We start from the raw sequence: 22970 nt of genomic DNA, 5'->3' as shown, positions 1-22970 counted from the left end.
GTAGTTTTGTTTTTTCCATTACAGAAGGTCTAAAATAGATATCAGGACTTTGGAGATGCTTTTGAAGCCTTGTCTCAAACTGGTGTAAGACTCATGAGACAGATCCACTGTTTGTACTAGGAGTACATTCCACCAGTGTGTAGCTACTAGATCTATGTTACTGATTGCTTTCAAAAACATTTTCACTAAAATATTCAGCCATACAGTTCTTGCTTGGTGCTCCCTTGTAGAAATCTGCTGGTGCAAAAGGTACATTGCAGTTTGGAAAAATGCTTGGCATTTAATCTTTCTTTTAAAGATTTTTCAGGTAACCTGTACGTGTCTAGATTGTAAGAGATGACCAAAGCATGAATGGACATGTAGACTGTCATTCCAAGTTAGAAAGGTAGTTGGTAGTAACTGGAATTCTTCAAGGTCTTCAATCCATGTGCACGCTGATTTTTAGAGAGAGAGAAATTTAATTTTCTTTGAGTTACTGCCTGTAAGAAACTGAGAGTCCATTGTCCAAACTGGTGTTATGTGCCATCTCCTGTTGCTCTGTGAGTCAGTCATACAGGTTGTGCCTGCACAAAAATCCTGAGCGCTTGTGCCAAAGTGTTAATGGGCACACAGGTGCACTGGAGAACCGGGCCTACTGGCAGTGGTTCATTTTCTCATCCTGGCTCTGCTTCTGTGAAAATAGTCACTGTTCCTTCATCTCTGTTTGGGAAAAAATTGATACATACTTCTGAGGCAGGACATTGTGAAGTGTTTAATTAATTGTGTCCTATTTGTGGAGTTCATTGAAGGTGAAAAATTGCTGATGTGTGTTGAAGTGTATCACTTCAGCAGTGTTTTGAGTATGCAGCGTAGCTTCTGCTTTCTGCGACTTCCTGTTCAGCAGTTCTTGCATGCTTTCTGCTTGTTTCATTTTCTTGAAATCCAATTTGTTCATGTTTCTTGTGCTGTCATTTTAGCATATGCCTGAAGTAGAGGTATATAAATCTTTTGTTTAGGACTTCTCTAACGTGATTGAAATATGCAAGAGCTGGTGGTCCTCCTATTTCATATGTTGCCTAAAAAATGACAGATGAAAGGGCTGAGACATCGGTGTAAAATGGGAAGTGTGCACAGAAGCTGTCATTTCTGACTAGGTGCTGATATTCTTTCCTTAATTCTGTACTTGTTTTGTTGCTAATTTGAAGCTTCATTTCTTGTTTCAGCATCTGTATAGCCTCAATTAACTGTCAGTTAGTTTTGGTTGTGTAATGATAAAGGTATAAGAGAGCATTCATAGAAGTTCTCCCTGCTAAGCAATGGCAGTGGCCTGTTTTGGACAACATTATAGATGAACTGTGGCCAGAAATCAGCATTCTGTGAGGAGGAGTGCCTTGGTTGTGGTATTACTTGCGATGTAGAGGTGATACGATTAGGATAGATTCTGTAGTGTGCAGTACACCATCTTAGCAGTCACTATAGATTTCAGGTTGCACTGGTGTGATTTGCCTGCAGTTACTCAAGAGTTGCTTGTCTACAGGTGCTTGTGGTCCAGGCTTACCTTCCTATCAAGCATTAGACTGGAGAGAAACAGAAGTAAAAGGATTTTCGTAGAGAAAATTGCAGCTGTAGCCAGTTCTGATCAGACTTGGTCTGCTGTGTCTGTATGCTGTGATATCTGCCTGCAGTGGTGTAGCTCTTTGGTATCCCCGATTTGCCTGACTGCTGCCACAGTCTCATGTACAGTACTCTGCTCTGCCAGGAAGTCTTGTTCCTGAAGATCCCAGTGGCTTGTGTGGTGGGCAAGCACTGAGTGCACACAACTAGAGGAGTAGCTACTTCTGGAATTTTAACAGTGTTTATTCACTGAGGATTCCTGTGTGAATACCAAGCAGCAGTGCTTGGTATCAAGACGTGCACACAGAGAATCGGTCCGTCTGTTACAGCAAAGGTTTTGTGGTGTATTTTCTTGGTTTGTTTCCATTCTCTTGACTACTGATTAAGACAACAGAAACTTCACAGAAGAATTTTAACAGCTGTTTTATTTAGGCTATTGTTAAAAATCAGTACATCTTTCTAATGGAAAAGACTGTAAAGCCCATCACTGCTTACAGTGAGTCTGTAGTTTTGTGGAGACATTGCCTTCATGCATGCATCATCTCCATCAGGTGACATAATCTTTAGGTACTGCCAAGAGACAAATTAATCTAAAGTTCATTTTCTCTTTCCCCATTTTTCCATATGTTCCTCTGGGAAAATAGTAGTGTATATTGCACATTAAAAATAACCTTAAACATTGCAAAATAAATTCATATTGCTGGCAATATCAGTGGTAGCACAGTTTACATTGAGGAAAACTGGATACTTCCAAAGCAGTATAGTTTAACCTCTGCGTTTCCCTCTATACTTTTATGGGTTGCCCTTCTAATCGTAGCCTTATAACTACTCGTTCACTGCAACATCGGGTGAAATGAGATATAGAACCCTAAGTTTCTTTTAACATTATATTCCTGTAAAGTGAAGTCTATGAATGCTGGTACAAAATGTTACAAATCTACTTCTTTTCAGTACAGAATCTTTGTGATAATTGTTATATTGCTTTGCTTATAAATGGATTCTAGGTTTGAAAATTGTGGTTTTATTTCAGAGAAAAAGAATATAATTAGCTGGTTTTTTCTCAGTTAATGTCTACCAGAAACTGCTTCAAGATATATCTCTAAGATGTGTTATGTGTGGGGTTTACTTTTGATAAGGTGCAGATAATATTTTAAAATGTCTCAAAATAGCACAGAAAAAGTTGGTTTATTCTTTACTGATGCTTTACTTTGCTGCTGTTTCCTTTTTGGGCATTCTACTCAATTGTTTCTTTATCATTTGGGTCAAAACTAGACTAATCTTATCTCTTGTTCATGTGATGTTTCTCATGTTTGGAAGGCTAGCAGCTGTTGCTACAAGGTTTTATTTTCGTTTGTGAATGTAATATGTTAAAACCCCTCTCCTTTTTTTTTTTACTTTTTTTTTTTTTTTAATTCCTTTCCAGACTGCTGATGCAGTAAAAAAGGCTAGAAGTTACTTGGAATTTGTGGAGGATTTTATTCAAGTTCCCAGAAATCTTGTTGGTATGTAATACTGCTAAAACTTGACAACTTGGGGAAAGAGAGCTTAATCAGCATGACTCTGCAAAGGAGATTTAGATGCCAGTTCAATATTCAGTTTCTCCATTTAAGTAGGAAGTGATTAATCTTTTAAAACTGTATGTATTAGGGAATTATGTAGAAATTACATCTATTATTATTAAATAGTACTTTGTCAGGGTTTTAACACTTGAAATGGTTTGATTATGGACTTGTACTCTCTCGTTTAGTGGTAATAGTCGAAGTTCAGATTCTAGGAAAAGTACCTAAATTGATTACTTAGAAGTGCTGAAATAAAATTCCAGTATGTAATGTGTAAGTACTGCAGTTGAGTTGCAAGAATGACAGAAGACAATTCTTGTGTTATTGCCCACTCCTGGATTCCCATTTATTAGAGGTGGTGGTTGGGTGGTGTTGGGCTGCTGTCTTAACAAGCAGCACTTGTCAGTCTCATCAGCTGCCTAGAATGGTCATTTTCTGTCTCTGTTTTATGAAGATCTAGCTTCCCAAAACCTGAAAATGCATATTATGGTAGCTTCTGTATCGTAAGCTACCTAACGGTGAGACTAATCTCTACTCCCCTACAAGAGAAACACATTTTTCCGTAGTCCAGTCTTCACAGGGTACTTTTTCCAGTTCTCTCGTTCGCTTCTTACCTGCTTCTTGTGCTTTCTGAGTCTGGCAGCTTCCTGCTCTGCTTTACCAGCTTACAGGCAGTGCAAGTATGAAGGGAGTATTAAGAGTGCAGGTGTTGTACCTTATTCAACAGCAGTTTGGGTTATCCAAAGCAGAAATTGGCAACTGTGCTTTAACCTCCTATGGATTTGGGCTTAGAGCTTGTATATTATAGACTGAGAAATTTAAATAATTCACATGCACTAAAAATTAAGACTTTCAAGGTTTTGTAGCTTAAAGCAGTTAAGGTTTAGTGTTTTGGTTTCTTTTTGTTTTGTTTTTTTTTTTTAAATAGGACCTCTGCAAATTTTATCTACTAAATTTTAGACCTTGCTTTAACATTCAGCAAATGGATTGTTAGTTTGTATGTGAAAACATTTTTTTCTGTAATCTCATTCAGCAAACCCAGTTGAACCAAGGAACTTGACTAAATCTAGTGTTTTACAAAGCAGTGTTTTGGGGGGATTTGGATAGTGTTCTAACTAGTGTGCCTATGCCCATATAGGAACCGTGGCAGTAGTCGTAGCAATGCGTTTAACTGAAAATGCTACTTTAAAACAATTACAAACAAGTTTATGACAAACGCAGACATGCTGTCCATAGCAGCAGCTATGTCATACATGTAAATAGATGTTTAGCTACACTTTGTCACAGAATCACAGAATGACCTGAGTTGGAAGGGACCCACAAGGATCATAGAGTGCAAATCCTATCCCTGCACAGGACAACCCCCACATTTACACCATGTGCCTTGAGTGCATTGCCAAGGTGTTCTTGACTATTGTTAGGCTTGGTGCTATGACTGCTTCCTTGGGGAGCCTGAGACACTCAAGCTGTAGTGATCAGTAGTGACTCAAGTTGAAGATGTTGCACTATGCCCAGTGCGTTTCTTTCTGTGCTGAGAAAGAACAGTGCCATCTGCTGAGCTGCCGGTGTCAGCTACTGAAACTCCTTGGCATTGAGGACTTTTTCCCAAACACTGGCTGTTACCCACAGAAGGATGTTTACAACTACAGTGAGTGTGGTTTATCTTAGTAGTAGTAAAAGGATCACTGTGCAAAAGGAAGTTGTAGGCATACAGAATGATAGGCTGTAGCATGGCATTTTTAAGACAAAAAGATAACAAAAAGAACCCTGCTGAGCTCTTTAACTCAGTTGAGGAAAGAAACCATTTCTAATGCCTTTCGCACTTTGCTTTGTGTCATGTTGCTATTTGCTGTAACAGATGTTCTTTATGCAGTATTTCGTCATGCAATTTTGGCTGTTTCATGCTTTTCTCAGAAGCGTTACCTTCCTTCATTCGTAATTTAAACACAAAGGGTTTTACATGCCAGATATCTATAGCTGGGATGGAAAAATGTTTCTGTATAACTTTAGTGTAAGGAAGAGCTAAAATCTTGTAGTAATGGAGTCTCTTTTTTTTGAGCTTTAAACATACAAGTTATGAAAAATCTTTTGTTTTACGTTGAGTGCATTATCTCAATATCAATATCTTAAAGGCAATATGGTAATAGGAGTAGTGCTCATGTTTGCTGTGAAGGCAAAAATAATTTTCAGAAAACAATTGTGTCATTTTTACCTTTGTTTTTTTTTTGTAGAGGCTTCTGAGCAACTATTATATATGCCTGTCAATGTCAGGAAAGTTTGAGTAAGGGTACATGTGAAGCCAGGGAATCCAAATAATTTTGGTATATAAATTTAAAATAGGCATTTGCAAAATTTCCATGCCATTTTACTTTTAGTCTGGTTCTACGTGAAACTTTTATGTACTGGTGATTGTCATCAATACTTGTCATTCTATGCATTTAATCTTGGAAGCTTTCACTTCTGGCACAGTGTGGGGTTTTCTTTGGGGTTTTTTCCTACCTCTGAAATAGAACACTTCACTACAAAGTGAATGATAAAGGAGAGTCAGGTGGTTTCTACATTGTTATACATAACTTAAAATATCAAAAAAACCATTAAAATATTTTGCACGCGGGTGCAAAATTAACCATTCTTACCCTCTGAAGGAAAAGTTATTGGAAAAAATGGAAAAGTGATTCAGGAGATTGTAGACAAGTCTGGAGTCGTCAGGGTGAGAATTGAAGGAGATAATGAAAATAAACTGCCCCGTGAAGATGTAAGTACTTTATTCTTTCTTCCTATGATTAGGTTCTTATTTTCAAAACCAGTCACATGGAATCTTTTTAACAAAGAATATATAGACAGTATGTGCAGAAATTGAGAGTTTCTGGGGCATGACTCAAATGAGTTAAAGTGCTTCCTTACGGCATCAGAATGGGATCACTGTTTCATCTCTGCATCACTGTGAGGTTCATAAATGCAGCCTTCATGGCTTGTGCACCGTTTTCTCATGGCCTGCCTGTAACAATAGTGATGTCCATGTTATGAAAACAGGGCATCTGTGAGGTTTTCTGGGGTAGATGCTTGTGGATTATTTAATGAAGCCAGTTTTCGAACTTTCCTGTGGATACCAAGAGAGCAATTTTTAAGGTTTTTTTTCAAACTGGCATCTTGCAGCAAATTTTATATGGAACAGTTCATGAAAAGCTTTTTTTTTTTTTTTTTTTGCTGCTGAAGTAAGACCTTTTTTTAATCTTTATACTTCAGCTGCATAACTAATTTGGGATTGATAGTAGTGTTCGCTTATTTTTAAATACATGAGAACATAAGAGAAAATCTTGTAAAGGCACTTCATCATATGAAGTTGGTTTAATTAACCACTGGACACTACTTGGTGAACTATTGATGTTTCTACACACTTAATGTGAAAGCAGTTTCGTTGTGTGATGGGGAATATAAACTCTATGTGACAAGTTCTTCCAACATCCAGAATAGGTTGTTGGGAAGGCTGGATAGTCTTTAAGTCCCTTAATATATAAGCCCCTGCCCTTACTCCAGTCAGAGCTATTTCTAGTGCGTCTTTGCAGCCCAAAATCCAGTCATGATCTTTGCTTGTTTAGCTCAATTTGTAATATAAACAGATTTTCTTAATTTAAACATAAAGCATTGTTTTGATAATGAACTTTTTCTGAAAATAAGATTGGATGTTTTATCTCTATAGGGAATGGTACCATTTGTATTTGTTGGTACTAAAGAAAGCATTGGAAATGTCCAAGTTCTTTTAGAATACCACATCGCATATCTAAAGGTAAGTGTATTTCAGAAGACAGAATCTGTAGAGAGAACTGGTTAAAGTAACAGGTTTTTTGAGCAACAACTTTGGTGACATTTGCAGTTCATAAACTGTTCCTCTCTAGAGTAGGATTTAAGGTTTGGTGCCTTAAAAGCACCCCTCGCCCGTAGGCGTTAGGGAGACTTTTAAATATATTATTATGGTTGCTTAGTCCTGTTGGTGTTGAAACGATTGGATTGTGATGAACGCTTTTTAAGTGGCATTTGGAAAGTAATATGCAATTTTTGTCTCTGATAGAGTTTATTGTTGTGAGGTTAATGCTGTGTTGGGGTAGGATGGAATTTCTAATAGTAACACACTAATACTATGTAGGATTAGAACAATGACCTGTTTAGTTTAGTTGGCTTTGTATTGAGTTGTGGTGTTGACTTAACAGGAATAATGAATGAATGAATGTGAATCGGGTTACTTTGTTGGGTAGCATTTTTTAAATTTAACTTAAAACCTGTGAAATGTAGTTAAGAAAGGTAATAATAGCAATTTAAGAGATAGGCTTTAGATTTCTTCCAAAGTTCAGAGATTGCAGAACTCATAGTTGAGTTTTTTATTTGCAGTCACCTTCAAGATGGTGTTAGCTCTTCTACGGGAATGCTAGTTTTAAAGATGACTGGATGAACAACGGTATTTTGCAAGGGAAAGAACATTTCTTGATGAGCGGGGTTTTTTTCACTTTGTTTCCTTCTGTGTAGGAGGTAGAACAACTAAGACTGGAAAGGCTCCAGATTGATGAACAATTGCGTCAAATTGGTATGGGTTTCAGACCTTCTTCCGCTAGAGTTCCTGAAAAAGAAAAGGGTTATACAACTGATGAGAGCACCCTCTCCTCAGTGCAAGGTTCCAGATCCTACAGCGGAAGAGGGAGAGGCCGCAGGGGCCCCAATTACACATCTGGTTACGGTGAGTTTTCTTGAGCATCTGTTGAGCAGATCCTTGGATTAGTTCTGAATCTGTAATGGTCTCTAGATTCTAGCATGGTTGAGTGATGGTAGGGGTGAAAATTTAGAGTTGCATTTTATTTTTTACGTAGCTCAAAACACCTAACTCTATTTACATTCTTTTTTGGAATTAAATTTTGAATTGAAAAAATGAGCAAACCAAACTCTGGTAAGATCTTGGCCTTCAGCAATAGTAGTTATATCATACTCTACAGATACTGTTCAGGAGACACATGTCAAAACAAACATTGTTATCTGTTCTGATTGAGGAGGAGAGAAAACATTTGACTATGATCATGGCCATCTTAGGAATGTACTTTTGAAAAGCAAAGCACAATAATTTAAAATGGAGACAGCACAGAATCCTGGGGTTTTTTTTTAAATTCTATGTGGAACTGACTGAGTTTAAGATGTAGTGAGATATTCTGATGTATTTTTAAATTAATGAGGAAGTGTTATTCAGTTCCCTAGAGTGGTGTGCATCCTCTTTCCATTCAGCAGCAGCTCCCCAAATGGAGACAGCCTGCATTTTAATGTAGATTTATTTCACAAAGAAACATAGGTGCTCTAGTAAATACAAAAAAATCTTTTGATTCCACACAGTACATCAGTCTTGATCATTACACGTAGCTCACTTCTGCTACAAAATCAGACCAGTTCTAGTTTTAGATTATATAATCTGCCACTGACCCACTGACTGTAGCTTCCAGGATCATGCCATGTTGGTCATGTCGATTCTGCTGGTAATGTTAATGTTTATAACTCCAGGTTTTACTGTTTCCCAATGAATTGTTTGACTAAACAGTAATGAAGATTGTTCGGTTTGTTTATATACGCACAGGCTTGCATTTGGGAAAGTTGTTAGTGGTCGCCCACCCCCCAAATGGCAAGAATTGCATGGTAGAACCATATAGGTCTAAATATCTTTATTTTGGAATGGTTAGTAGGGAGAGTTTCCTGAATGCTTAAAATAAATAGTGTTGAATTTTTAAGTAGTATATAGTTGTATGGGTCTGGTTTGCTCAGAATGATGGGATATTATGGACCTATTTAATCTAAACAGTTAAATTTTTCAAGCAGCATTACAACAGCTAGAAGAGGTTGCTTAGCAACAGCCACCAGCTATAAGGTGGCAAAGTTGTCCTTGGGAATTTCAGAGAAGTTGCCTAGAAACTGCACCAAATGCCTGCAGTGCATACACAAAGAGAAGAAATGCTGTTTAGTCCTTGATTTATCCATGCACATGCGTTACAGTTTTGGAAATCTCTGAGCACTTATTTCTGATGTTATTAGAAACAAACTTATGTTGAGAATCTTAGAAATGAAGGTAACTAATATGGTTATATACAATATAGATAGAGCATGTTTTTATACATGAGTGTATATGTAATATAAAATTGCATTTACATTTGTATACTCTTACATACATATATAAATAAATCTATTTAACCTTTATATTTATGCAATTTTAACCTCTCTATATAGCATACATAATTATAACCAGCCATGCTTCTTGGAAGACTTCTGTGAGAATCTGAAACGAGAATGTAATCCCAAATTTCATATTCCTTTCCAATTTTCTTTTCCTTTTTGTACAAGGTACAAACTCTGAGCTCTCTAATCCCTCCGAAACAGAATCTGAGAGAAAAGATGAACTTAGTGACTGGTCCTTGGCAGGGGAAGATGACAGAGAAAGCAGACATCAGCGTGACAATAGACGGCGTCCTGGAGGACGAGGACGTAGTATGTCAGGAGGTCGTGGGCGTGGTGGACCTCGTGGTGGCAAATCTTCAATTAGCTCTGGTACTGTGACTCAAATGTATCTTGTATTTAGTTTTTATTCTTGGCAATTTTCTGTATAACCTCTTACTATTGTAAAATACTCCCATTTATACGTTACAGTCTTAATACACTGGGATTTAAGTGGAGTAGTGTGACGGTTTATCATCCTGTGGTGTTAGATTCTTCATCTTTGCTCATGATGTTCTTAATTTCCTTCCTGTACTACACAAATACCATGATACTATCCAAGTTTATAAATCTTTGGCATGTTAGCTATGGTCACTTAGATAAAGGATGAAGGAGGAAGTCATAGAATGGTAGTTATGTTTTATCAGAATTTGACTGTGCTAATTCGTAACACCTGAATAGTGCCAGAAGTCCTGTGCTACTGGGCAGTGAAAGCTGTATTACACATTTAGCAGTTTTGAGTGAAAGTTCTCTTAAGTGTCGTCTTGGAAATCTTTGTGGTGAAATAATGCAAGTGCCTGTTGTGGTGCCTCTGAGTACTTGCTGTTGGATTAAAGTCTGAGAGGAACCAGTATGAAACTATAAACACTGTAGTTGTGTGTGTTACCCCTTTTTGTAAAGTTCCTTTGTATTTTGAAACTTTCAAACACAGATTTACATCAGTCTGGAAATGAAATTATATGGAACTACAGTGTCTTAGATGGAAACTCTTTCTCTCTTTAGTGCTTAAAGATCCGGACAGCAACCCTTACAGCTTGCTTGATAACACAGAGTCAGACCAGACTGTGGATACGGATGCTAGTGAATCTCACCACAGTAGTAACCGGCGCAGAAGGTCACGCCGGCGAAGGACTGATGAAGATGCTGTTCTTATGGATGGAATGACGGAGTCTGATACAGCTTCTGTTAATGAGAATGGTTTAGGTATGTAAACGCTCGGAGGACAGTCCCTGCAAAAGCTATGAAAAAATGTTTTGTCCATGTAAGTGTAGTGAAACATGTGTTTGTTTTTGTTAGTGATGAATCATTGTTCTGTTAAAGGTTGCTGTCAATTAAAAAAGACTTCCTTCATGGCTTTGCCATGAAATCTCCTGTTTACTGAGCTCCACTAGTATTTTCATATGCCTCTTCTGTAAAAACTGATGGAGACACCAAAGACTAACTTGTTTCGCATTAGTACTGCTGTTTTCATAGAAACAGTACTGCTGGGTCAGCATATTATTTTGTCCTTTGTAACCTCAGTCTCAGTGAAGGAGAAGCCACTTCAGTAGCTGTTAATTTGTCTCTACCTAGCTTCTGCTTAAGGACTTCCCTCAATAAATTCTCTGGATACTGAGACAAGAACATAATCTGTTACTTAATAATGTAGAAAAAAAGGTAAACCCTTTCTCGTGGGTTATGTGGCTAAATTTTGACATATGGTTATTCATTAAATAAATGAAACCTGAGGTCATTAAGCATATGCCTAAATGTTTTAATGAGCCAAGAGCAAAAAAGTAAAATCTAGCTTTTGCATTATCGTGTGTGCTTTCCGTATAAAATGCTTTTCTTTCAGCCTGTCTTATTTAGCTTGTCTGTTTAACAGAAACTATTTTAAATGCCCCATGCTGAAACTGCTGAAGAATTTATTTATTTATTTTATCAGAAATAGTTCATGGTAAATTTTGCAATTGCAGATGATAGTGACAAAAAACCCCAGCGACGCAATCGTAGCCGCAGGCGTCGCTTCAGGGGTCAGGCAGAAGATAGACAGCCAGGTAATTCGAGTGGAGCTGTGGGTAATCTCAGGTTAAAAGCATGAGAGAATGTTGTGTCTGCTCTTTTACATATAGCTGCATAATATAAAAAGGTTACTCAATAACTAATAAGACTACTAGATAAAGATGAAAGACATTTCTTCTACTGTGAGAACTTACCAAAGTTCTTAATCTGTCTAATGAAACTAATTTGTAATGTCTAACTTTTTGCTTGGACATATGAGTTACGCTTCTGATCCAGTTCACACTGCAGTCAATAGCAAAACCACTGTTGACTTCAGCGGTCCGGGATCAAGGCAAACATGAAGGTTCATGATCCGCACTCACTTGCATCTGTGCACTTGCACTGAATGTGACACAACCTTTTCAGCACGGGCTGAGAAGCCAAGAGTTGGGGTGGCAGGGATGCGGGTGCCCTGGCAAAGCACTGTGAGGGAGCTCATGGGGCGTCTGCCAGTCCCGTGCCCGTATCAAACTGCTGCTGTCAGTCCTCGGCTTTTGCGAATATTTGTAAGTCATCTACAAATTGAGGGTGGGAAGGAGGAGGAATTTAAATGAAATTGCATGTTTCCAATTTCTTGTTGTTGTGGCTTGTTGCACTTTTGTGTGTACTAACACTCGAAATGTTAAAGGTGAACTAGCTCATGTTCAGTAAGGCCCTACTTAGAAAATGCTTCTGCATACATGGCATAAGGTAGGAACAGGTCTTCTGGATTGATAGGCTCAAAATTTCATCCCTGCTTGTCTTCCTTGGATCTGTGGTGCTCATAAAGTATTTGTTTAAGAAGAAAAAAGTTGTGTTACACAAATTAAAATTTGGGGACGGAATAAAAAAACATCCCACCCTGCTAAAAAAAAAAAACCCAAAGTGACCTATTACTTCTTAATATTCTATTTTTGTAACAGAGATACGAGTTTATAAGGCTGCAGAAAAAGTAAAAATGGATTTATTTACTTCTAAGAAAGTGATTTCAACCAGCAACACAGAGATGTTAATTATCTCTACAAAAAACATGGTATTTCTCTTCTAAATCTAAGTATTCTAAGAATAAAAGAAAACTTCCCAAACAAGCTTTATCAGGGATTTTTCCTGGTGATGTCTTTGTTTGATCTACCATTTTCAGTTTGCATAATAAATATTTTTAAATACATCAGTTAAGAGCATTGGTAGTTGTTAACACTGTCTTTGAAAAATGCTCTGATAATTTAATCTCTTCACAAATACTTAGCGCATAGGGAGTGAAATTAAGACAGAAGGAACTTCTTCCCTTAAATGCTACCAATGTACTTCAGTCATTTAGTTGTACTACTTGATTTACATTGCTCTACATTTTGGGTTCCCATTACATACATTTATATTGAGCACTGGTGTCATACACTGCGTGCATGAACACGCCTCATCTTTACATTAGAGGAGTTGGGTACAGAACCTCATTTTAAAGAAGTAATTTTCCATCTGCAGAAACCCACTTGGCCTTGGCAGCTGTACAAGGACCCAGTTGTAAGAAGTCCAGTTACTGTAACAGAAAACACATGTGCTGCCCTTCCTATTCTGATGTGGGTTTCACACACAGTCATTCCTAAATCCAGAAAAATAGTTCACCTGAATGCATGATATACTAAATGAAATTGACTGTACTGTTCAATAGATAATGCTTGCCAACTCTAACGTGCTTTAGCTCATGGAAGATACAATTAAATTTGTAGTGCTATGTATTCTAAAGATAGAATTGACTCTCAGTTGGTGTGGTTACAAGAGGGCAGGTTAAGACAAAACCCAGGCTACAAAGACATGTGCTGAGGTGGTAAGAAGAAAAGGGGTCAGAAAACTCCTGGCCATCATCCAATAAGTGTAGACCTAACAGTGCAAACATGGATGTTCAGCTTTTGAGCACACTCACTCATGGAGTCTTCAAGTGTCTGTACACACGCCACAATTAATCCAACCACCCACAAAGCCAGAGTTAACTCTGTGGATTGCATTTTGAATACCAGGAGGAGGGCGAGTTCGCTTGCCAATTGCTCCATGAAGTAACAAAGATTTGAATGCTGCTCTATCGTAAGTGATACCGTACTCTGAACCTCCCCCAATTCTTTTCATATTTTATCTCATTTCATTACTGTGAAACTTTTCACTGCTCAAGATAGTAGAACCCCAGTGACTAAACCACAGACTGTTTAAAAGCCTGCAGTCTGATCTCTTCAAACCCATTACAGAAAGCCCTTATTTTTCCCAAAAATTTACAGTTGGACCAATAGTACTACTTAATATATTAAGTTTAAGATTCCACTTTCAGATCATGATGTTACCACCAATTTTAGTGACGATTATATTTAACAGAAACAAACACCCTTGCTATGTAGTTGGTACGTGTAAGTAGAAGGCCTTTTGTAGATGTCTCCCAGTTAGAGCATAGCTTGTACAGAAAAGTCATATGAAGCGTAATGCTAAGATAGACTTCTGATGTGAGCATCACTTTTAATTTTTTTCCTTGAACAGTAACAGTAGCTGATTATATATCACGAGCTGAATCACAAAGTAGACAGAGAAACCCTCCAAAGGAGACACTAGCCAAAACCAAGAAAGAGACGGTAAGATTATTTTTTTTAATGCACCTTTCCTTTTCTCTCTTCCCCTGCAGCAAAACTGTAAAGGAATGCTTCGTTTAGATCATCCTCATTTGACTACAAATGCATTTGAGTTAAAAAATAAATCACAGGAAGCAAAAATGGTGTGGAATAAACAGACGTGACCTGGTCTCGTAAACTGTCACTGCTGCTTTCAGGGAGCACATGTAACAGTCTGTTCAGTCTGTACACATTTTAAAATATTACACTTAACTAATGCAGCATTACATAATAAGATGTGAAAATTCTCCGTGGATCAGTCTTGACAACTAACTACTTTCAGTGACTGGTAGAAACTACTTTAGAAGTAATTAATGTTACAGAGATGAAGGACAGCAGAACTCAAATCTGTTAAGGGTTAGAGTGGCATTACATGTTACAAAAAATAATATTCAGAACTGAATACAGGAGAATTCTTTTACTTCTGGAGTAACACTGAACTTATTGCCACGTTATGTCAGAGTTTAGGAAAATAAGAAAGATCTATTGCTATAAAATTAACAAAATCTAGTCTTCATATAGACTTTGAAGGGCATAAAGCTCACCTTTTTGGTTAACTTATTTACTGGCTTAGAAAAATAGAAATAAGTAGCTCTGGGTATGCTGTCTGAGAGTTACCTCGGCATGGTTTCCTTGGAAGCACATGATACAGAAGTACCCTATAAATGACAAGATAAATAATCACGATGCTACAGACGATAGGATACTGGTGCCGGCAGACTAAGTGTTTCCTGTTGCAAAGCTGCTGCGTGAGCCAGAGTGAAATTCAGATTACATGCTATGTTTTTATGGAATTACTATTCTCTTGTTTTCGGTTTTGCAAGGCAAAAGATGCGATTGATGAGAACAGCCCTTCTGAAAAGGCAGTGAATGGTCCTGCTACAGCTTCTGGGGATGAGCCTTCTAAACTACAGCACAGTCCTGATGAAAAGAAAGTTACTGTTCAAGAGGATGGAAATAATCAGGAAGAAGCAGTGCTGAATGGTGTTTCATAAACCGACGTTCCTAGTTTACAGTTCTTTTACATTACATTTAAAATAGTGCTTGTATAAGCTTGCCAAAGATAGAATATGGATCGCCAGTCTTGACACCGCACTTTCAGTTCCTCCATTTTGGAATACAGAAAGGGGAGGGATCCTGAAGAAATCATATGTTAAACATACTTTGACACCTACTGTGTTATAAATATATCATCAGATGTGCCTTGAGATAGTATATGTAACATTTAAATAAACAAAATTGCTGGCTAGAGGAAATGTTATTTTGTTTTCAAAATACGGCAAAGATGTGAGGGGGATCCCTAACATAATACTCTTTATGAAAGCATTAGCTGCTTTTGTTACATTTTTAATAATATGCAACCACTTCTTCACCTGAGGAATACTAGAAAGAAATGCAGTCTAAAATATTTTGCACTGAAATGTAATTTCTCCATTAGTTTAGTCTGGAAACTGGTCTGTTTTAATACATGTTTTTTAAATGCTGTATGTAGAGGAAAAAAATCTGCAGACCACTGGAATACATTTGTTAAATTCTCATAATCTGCAGGGATACTGGGTGACATTGGCAGTGACTGTTCTACATTGAGGCTTTGTTTGGTTTATTTATTAAACTGTACAGTATTTAAAAATCAAACATAGCTTTAGTTAACACTAAGCTGAATTAGTCATGTCCATTAAGACATAACCTGAACTACTGAAAAGATCAATTTCCAGAAAGTTTATTCTGTATAAACTACATATGTTAGTCCTTAGTAGAGTATTTTTATTTTTGTTTTGGTTGTTTGATGTGCAATATGTTTTTTTGTATGCTGGTAGTAAAAGAAAATAAACTTTGATCTTCCATCTGTTGACTGTTTCTATCAGAAATGTAAATTACTATTGACTTTAAGGTTTTCAAGCTGTCAACACTTAACAATTGGAATGCTTGCCAGGCAGCTTGAACCTTTAACCCTAGAGTCTTATAACATGCTAATCTTCCATTCTTTAAGGTGACAGTGTAAAACATCAGTTAACAAGTCTAAACCAGACAATTTATTACCTAACCTGACTAACATCCATGGGAGTTAACCACATGTAGTTGATGGAGAAGTAGAAGCATGATCCACTAACCTGTCTCTTCAGGCATGTCAGCAGGAGCAATGCAGCAGGAAATACAGGTGCTCCAAAACAGCTGGAAGGAGCTGTGAGAAGTCAAAGCAGACTGGTAGTGCTGAGGTTGTGCTGACTTGGAAAAGGAAAAATATCTGTTGCCTGATTTTGTCAAAAGTCAGTCAGGACAAAACCAGGTATTGTGAGCCACTCTGAGTGCAGCTGAGACAGCTGTATCAGAGCTGCACCAGCTTGGGTTGCTTATGTATTTCACTTAAGGGTATGCAAGTGCGTAATATGACTGAAGTGTTGACGCTCATTGACAATGTTTCCTCCTGGAGAACAAACACAGTTCAATTGTTACAACTGAAGTGTGCATAAGCACCTGAACTGGCAAGGCAGGTACAAGAGCAGAGAAGACTTTAAAAAAAAATCATTCCATGTATGGCTTTAAAAGTGCATCCTGTGGACCTGCTGTTACTTTTAACCCCACTTCTGTAGCAAAGTAATCCCTCTCTTCATATACCCTCTAAAGGTTTTCTGTTTCGTGCTCACTTATGCTACTGATTTGATCCTCTCTTCTGAAGAGCGTGGAACTCTACTGTTCATCTGGCAACACTTACTAAGCAGCCTGTAACTGCCCTACAGAAAGGCAGTAATGCAGCAGCCAGCGCTCATGCAGAGGGCGTAAGTGCTTACGCTACACTGAAGGACAGGCACTAACATTGCCATGTGCTGCACAGCAGTTTTATTGTAGTTGCAGAAAGGCAAGATTTTCAGGGTCTGGCAGAGCTCTTGGGCTTACAAGGACATCTGCTGCGGTATGGTAGGCTTCACACAGCATAGTAAATCCACCTTGGGGATCTTCAGTGGTCCGTGTAGAGTTCCCGTTTCCTAATCACTACCAATGCAAACTTTAAGATGCAAATTCTAACTTTGTAGTGTAAGATAATGTATAAAACTACAGTACTTGTATTACAAACTTGCAATTTATTAAATGCTATAAAATCCATTAAGAACTGAAAGGTACTAAAAAATCTGGGCCTTTCCGGACCCATCAGTAACACTTAAGAAGCTCCACCAACATTGTTTTTCACAAGGCAGAGACATCCGAGTGTGCCGTTTCCTGCACTTTATTTCTTCAGAGACAACCACACATCTGTCCCAATCCTTCCCATCAAATCAATCCTCTTGATATTTTTCCACCCCCTCCCCCAGCCTGGGTCATCCTGCTAACTTTGGCGTAAAAGAACAGCAGCGTGAACTTTAAACACATCTAGCTTAACAAAAATAAGGTAGCAACACATAAGTCTACCTGTATCTGATAACATGCACTGGCCAAACCATGTCACTGCTCCTTTACACTGAAAATAGCAGAGTGGCTGATTTTGCTGCTTAATAAAGAACAGCTACAAAAAAGCCTTTAAGCCTCACTCCTTCACGTGTTTCTCAAAAAAGTGACTGAGCAGGGAGGGATGGACCTCCCTGAATTCACATTCCCAGCTTCATTTATAGTAAGTCAAAGATTGACATTAGAACTTTTCTTAAGCAATTTATAAAAAAATAATCAATTGCATCAACAAACCCTCTGATTTTCTCCCTCATTCATTTTTTAGCTTGGTCTTCCAGTAAATCTTTAGCTTCATTGATTTTGGCTGCTACATATGGAGAACCACCTAGAAGACAGATAAGCTTGTGTCACATCAGATGAAAAATATTTTCTTTCTATGTTGTTAATAATGCCACCACACACAGAGGAAAAGAGAGAAAAGTGAGAGTGTGTCTGAAAGTTATTCAGAACTAACCGCATTACGGCTGAGGCTATGGGAGTTTACACATACAGTCACTGCAGCTGCTGAATGTGCAACCAGCTCATTCCTGTTCTGTTACTTTTGTTTATTGGCGTGTTTTTTCTCCTCCACTTTTATCACTCATAAGTGAATTGGTTGCTACACTTAGCATAGTTTGCTGTGAAGAGAAAAGCGTTAAAGTAACCAGCCTACCTGCAGAGGAACCTCTTCCTCATTCAAGGCCAACACGTGAACTGTGCTGTACAAGTGGGTTCAGTTTTTACACTGCACACAAATGACTTGTGAAGATACTGGAACAGAACCCCCAGGGCAAACTCACTGAAACTGTAACTGGCCATGCCGTGCAGAGATCTGTAACATGTAAACCCTCTAAGAGTACTACAATTACTCTATTTACTTGAAGCTTAATTTAACTTATTTAGATCATGTAAAACGTGAAATCCTCCTAGCAGTCTTTTTGGTTCTGCGTGTATTCAATAAATTTAATTTTATAGTTAACTTCCTCTAGGTGTTGCCTAAGAAAGGCATATCCCAAGGATGATTTTGGGGCATAAAAGTAATGAAGCTCAACAGCCATATTGCCTTTAAGTGAGGATTAAAAAGGGAAATGCCAAGCACATGATTTTGACTCGCTGAAGTTAACAAAATTTAGAACAAATGCCTTAAGTTATTAACTTAAAGCATAATGAGATTCTGAGCTTCCCAAGTATCACAAACAGCAATATTTTGTAGTAGAGTGTCTTCAGCAGGCACAGACAGCTCAACATCTGCCACTGATGGTGAACTCCCAATGCAATTAAACAAGTGCAAACTCATACACAAAGTGCACAAATATATGCTGGCCTTTCATCTAAAATCAAGACTTTTGAATCTCATTTTAACAAATCCTATTTTAATCTTATATGCAGAGGAAACAGAGCAAGTAACAAGCTGACCTGCTGAATCTGTCTGCTTGCTTTAGAGCATTCAAATACAAAATTATGCTCTTAAACTACAAGGACTAAGGCACTCTGACATGTTTTCACTTAGTGTTTTCTGAAGTTTCTTTAGTAGCTAACACCAGTCACTTCTCCCTTACACGGTTCTATTAATCTGTGTTATAAACATGTACAATTAATCAGTGCCAATTTACTTACCTTTGTCAGGATGATTCAGAAGCATGATACGTCTATGAGCTTCTCTGATTTTACTTCTGTTGGCTGTAGGGCTTTAAAAGAGAGAAAACCTGACTTAAAAGAACCTCATAAAATCCCCCAGAACTTTAAAAGATGTCTCAGAACAAGCAAGCACTCTGTCTTATCCATCAGCTCTCTAGTTTTTGCATATATTTTTCTTTTCCTATTATTTATGTATGGCATGAAAGTCCTGGAGAGGGTTTCTAAGGTTGTTACAAAATACAGTACACTGAAGAAAATAAGCTATAGCAGTCTGATATGATAAGGGACATTCACAAGGTTGAAAACAAACAGAACTGTAACATTTTTATTGGGACAACATCCTAAAGGCTGGAGGAAAAACAATGGAAGAAAATTTGCTCGATTTATTTAAAAAAAAACTAACACAACAAACTGTATACAAACTTCAGAGTCGGAAGTTGCCTTCAAACAGAAATAGTTCCTATTTGGTATCTTATTGGATAAATTTGGGTATGTGGTTTTAGGCCTTTCTAAGTTTTGGCACAGCTAGTTAGCACACTCATACCTAAGATATTCTAAAAGTGATTAATTTCTCCACATGCAAGAATTGGGTCTGCAGCACCTTCATACTTCATTCCTTTAAATGCAGGAGCAGTGACAGGAAACACAAACATGTTCCTCATAACAAGTAAACCCCAGGGCTTCTTGCAAATGGCAAGTTTAGCTGGACCTGTATGCGGCTCTGGAATGTGCTAGGGATTGGCAAATGTATGCAAGTCCAGCTAGAGTTGGAAGCAAGGAATCCCAAGTAAGTACAGAAAATCCTGAGAGGCTGCTTCGTGTTTCCTGACGTGGCAGTGACATTCCCAGGGGAAGCTGGGTACAGGACAGTCTTAAGCACGGAGAATTACTTCCTTTTCAAACCAGGCCAGAACCAAGGCAACACCATTTCTTACCTCACTCCTAGTATTAAAGCTGCTTCTCGTTTAGTCATTTTGGGTTCAAATCCACCTCGGTAATAACCACTGAAGGTCTGAAAGAAAAAACTTGTTAGTTTAAAAATCACTAACTTTCATGTTTAACTTTATCAGTTAAACCAACTCACTACAGCTTTAGTAACTGCTCAGCTTTTAGTCTGCAAGAATACTGCAAAGTTTCCTTCGCTCTTGTAAGAAATTCAGTTTAGTATCATTATTTATACAAGTACTTAAACCTGCCAAAACAAGTTCTCTATTTGTCAATCACCACCAGCATGGCTGAGACTGATTCCGTTATTACAAACTAAATTATGTTTAGTATTAGATGAAAATACAGCAACGCCACATAGAGACAATGGCCTGTAGTCATTTCACCAAGTAATCTTTTAAATAAAAAGACACTACTGATAGAACAAAAACTTACAGGTTTTGGTAGATTCTGAAGTGCCTGTTTTACTTGAGGCTCCATTTGCTTCATAGCTTTTAGCGCATAGCGACCTTGAAGAAAACGGTGTTGAACAGAGCCAAGTCAAGTTCTCATGAAGATATAGCAACCCAGTGCAAGTGCTAACTTTTGGATTAGGATGCAGAATAAGCTTTCTGGGGACGTAAAAAAGTAGTAACTGTGATCTTTTCTGTCATTACAGCCACGTTTCCTACCACGGGCCCTCCCAAGAGTGTCCTCTATCAGCTACTGGACTACCTTGAGAGCCGCCAGCGCCGCAGCGGGCACTGCCAAGCACGACCGAGCGTTCAGTGTCCTCCCACCAGCCACGAACCTGCAAATCCGGCTGCCGCGATGGTCAGCCCGACCGCCACCATCGTGCTGGCCTGCGGGGGAGAGACAGAAGCGTTTGTTTATCGAAGGAAAAGGTAAAAAGCCCCCGCGGCGGCCTCCGCAGCGGCTGGGACCTGCGCGCACATCCACACTGGGGGGAGAGCGGACACCGGCGGCAGCAGCACCGGGGGCGCCCCGCGTTAGCCCCGGCCCCGGAGCCACGCTCCTCGGCCCGGGAAGGGGTCGGGATCCGCCGGCCCCGACCCGCGCTCTCCCTGCCCCGGCCGCGCTCACCATGGCCGCGCCGGCCCCACGCGCCGTACGGCAACCGGGCCCGCCGCAAAGCTGCCACCGACTGTCGTAAAACGGGGAGGGAGGGGCAGGGTCGGCCAGGGCAGCAGGCGCAGGGGCAGGAGAGGCGGGGGCAGCAAAACAGGCGGGGCAGGAGCCGGGCAGGAGGAGCAGGAGAGGCAGGAGCAGGAGTAAGAGTAAGGGCAGGGGCAGGAGGGGCAGCAGGAGAAGGAGGGGCAGAGACAGGGGCAAGAGGCAGAGAGGCAGGAGCAGGGGCAAGAGGAGCAGGGGCAGAAGCAGAGGCAGTGGCAGGAGAGGCAAGAGGAGGAGGGGCAGGGGCAGGGGCAGGGGCAGGGGCAGGGGCAGGGAGGACAGGCAGGAGGAGCAGGAGCAGGGGGGGGAGGGGCAGGAGCAGGAGGGGTAGGGGGAGCAGGAGCAGGAGCAGCAGGGGGAGCAGGAGCAGGAGCAGCAGGGGCAGAGCCCTGAAGAGGAGCAGGAGGGCCGGGCTGAGCCGCCCGCGGGTGCTGCCGGCGGCGGGAGCAGCGGGGGGAGCCCCCCGGAGGGCGCTGGGGTCCCGTGCAGAGCCGGGGGCCGGGGCTGCCGCCGTGGGAACGGAGCCGAGAGCTGGGGCGCCTCGCAAGTGATGCTGCGGAGCTTATTCTTGCTGTGCTCGAGGGGTTCCGTCCCTGACCTTGAGCCTTCTCGCTCACCAGATTAAATTTTTAGAAAAAGAAGGTTTTCTTCCATCCTCGCTTTTTTTGTCTTTCACTAGTAAGTCGCCTCCCCCTCTCTGAGCATCCCATTTTCCTTCCCTGCTGTTCCCCATGCCCTGCCACCCGCTCCCGAAGGGTTCGGTGGTATCGGAGCCTGCGGGCGGCCTGGGGAGATGGGGTGTCAGGCGCTCGTTCCCGATGGACAAGCCTGGTTAGTTCATTGCTGAAGTTTGCTACAAAATGAGGGAGAATTACACGCCTGGCACTTGGGTTTGAATATTATTAATGGCATAGTGTCGTTTGTTAATAATACAGTGTTGCATACAGCACAACAGTCGAGTGTTTTGTCTGTAGTTCTAGCCTAAAGTCACAGTTTTGGAAATGGAATAATGCGGCAGTGAGACCATGGCGGCGATCCACCCTATGGCCACAACTCAGAGCTCTGACTGGTATTTGGTTTGCAGGAGTGAAAAGCTTTACGATCATTCTCTGTGCCCGTAGATTGTGTCAGTGTCCTCGTGGGCTCCTGGAGGAGCTGGCAGGTGAAGACAGCGAGCTTTCGGTTGCTGGAGGACTTGGGCTCACAACCCCTCCTGTGAGCAGTTCAGTGTGAGAGCTGATCATAAATTTGCAAACAGCTGATCAAAGCTCCTCTAAGTCTATTCCTTTTGCCTTCTCTGCTGCTCAGGAAACCTACATGAAGTGCACAAAGGGACTGGGTGTTTAAAAGCTATGTTTACGTTCATGTCAGTTCACATTTTGGCATATAAAGTCAGTAAACACTTCTTTGTCTGAGTAACTTTAATCAAGTGCTTGAAGGATCAAAGCTCCACTATATTATTTCTGAAACCATAAGGTTTATGTATTATTAACTTTATACAGGTTGTGTTAACCAGAAACTAATTGTCTAGATGCTGCTCTTGGGAAGTGGTGTTTAAGTCTTGCCAAATGCTGAAAATTGGTTTGTTCTGGTTCTGCACATAAATATTAATCTTGTGCTCTTTACACAACAGGTAACTTCATGATTGTTAAGCCTTGGTCCTTCAAGCTACTATAGCTGGAGCTTTGTGGCCATATAGACGCAGGGGCGCAATGCTGAAATAACAGTTATTACTGACAAT

At 39.8% G+C, this 22970-nt stretch overlaps 2 protein-coding genes across 8 annotated transcripts in view; one reads left to right on the top strand and one right to left on the bottom strand.

Moving 5' to 3' along the window:
* Positions 1–15903, top strand: part of FXR1 (FMR1 autosomal homolog 1) — a 36882-nt gene extending 20979 nt beyond the window's left edge. Inside the window, exons 9-17 of one of the 2 annotated variants that reach the window (XM_054074156.1) lie at positions 3017–3095; positions 5798–5907; positions 6853–6939; positions 7674–7881; positions 9519–9722; positions 10392–10592; positions 11345–11425; positions 13926–14017; positions 14878–15903. In XM_054074156.1, coding sequence (XP_053930131.1) covers positions 3017–3095; positions 5798–5907; positions 6853–6939; positions 7674–7881; positions 9519–9722; positions 10392–10592; positions 11345–11425; positions 13926–14017; positions 14878–15048 — 1233 coding nt within the window. In that variant the 3' untranslated portion in view covers positions 15049–15903. The remainder of the gene's footprint in view (positions 1–3016; positions 3096–5797; positions 5908–6852; positions 6940–7673; positions 7882–9518; positions 9723–10391; positions 10593–11344; positions 11426–13925; positions 14018–14877) is intronic. The other variant, XM_054074157.1, reaches the window with a different exon arrangement.
* Positions 15904–16043: 140 nt separating this feature from the next.
* On the bottom strand, positions 16044–21244 carry DNAJC19 (DnaJ heat shock protein family (Hsp40) member C19). 6 transcript variants are annotated; one of them, XM_054074160.1, is made up of 7 exons: positions 20980–21133; positions 20847–20898; positions 20492–20565; positions 20047–20123; positions 19091–19161; positions 17729–17819; positions 16044–16279 (listed from the first exon to the last, which is right to left on the bottom strand). In XM_054074160.1, exons 1-6 carry the CDS (start codon positions 20989–20991, stop codon positions 17749–17751), a joined length of 357 nt encoding a protein of 118 aa, XP_053930135.1. In that variant the 5' UTR covers positions 20992–21133; the 3' UTR covers positions 16044–16279; positions 17729–17748. The 6 variants fall into 6 exon arrangements, with proteins under 6 accessions (XP_053930135.1, XP_053930134.1, XP_053930136.1 ...); XM_054074159.1 differs by lacking the exon at positions 16044–16279 and adding an exon at positions 16286–16478; XM_054074161.1 differs by lacking the exons at positions 16044–16279; positions 20980–21133 and adding an exon at positions 21140–21244 and having other exon boundaries at positions 17114–17819.
* Positions 21245–22970: the final 1726 nt, after the last annotated feature.

Source organism: Cuculus canorus, chromosome 9, assembly GCF_017976375.1.
Source record: "Cuculus canorus isolate bCucCan1 chromosome 9, bCucCan1.pri, whole genome shotgun sequence".
In the NCBI taxonomy this organism is placed as follows: Eukaryota; Metazoa; Chordata; class Aves; order Cuculiformes; family Cuculidae; genus Cuculus; species Cuculus canorus.
This window is presented reverse-complemented; position numbering and strand designations above follow the sequence as displayed.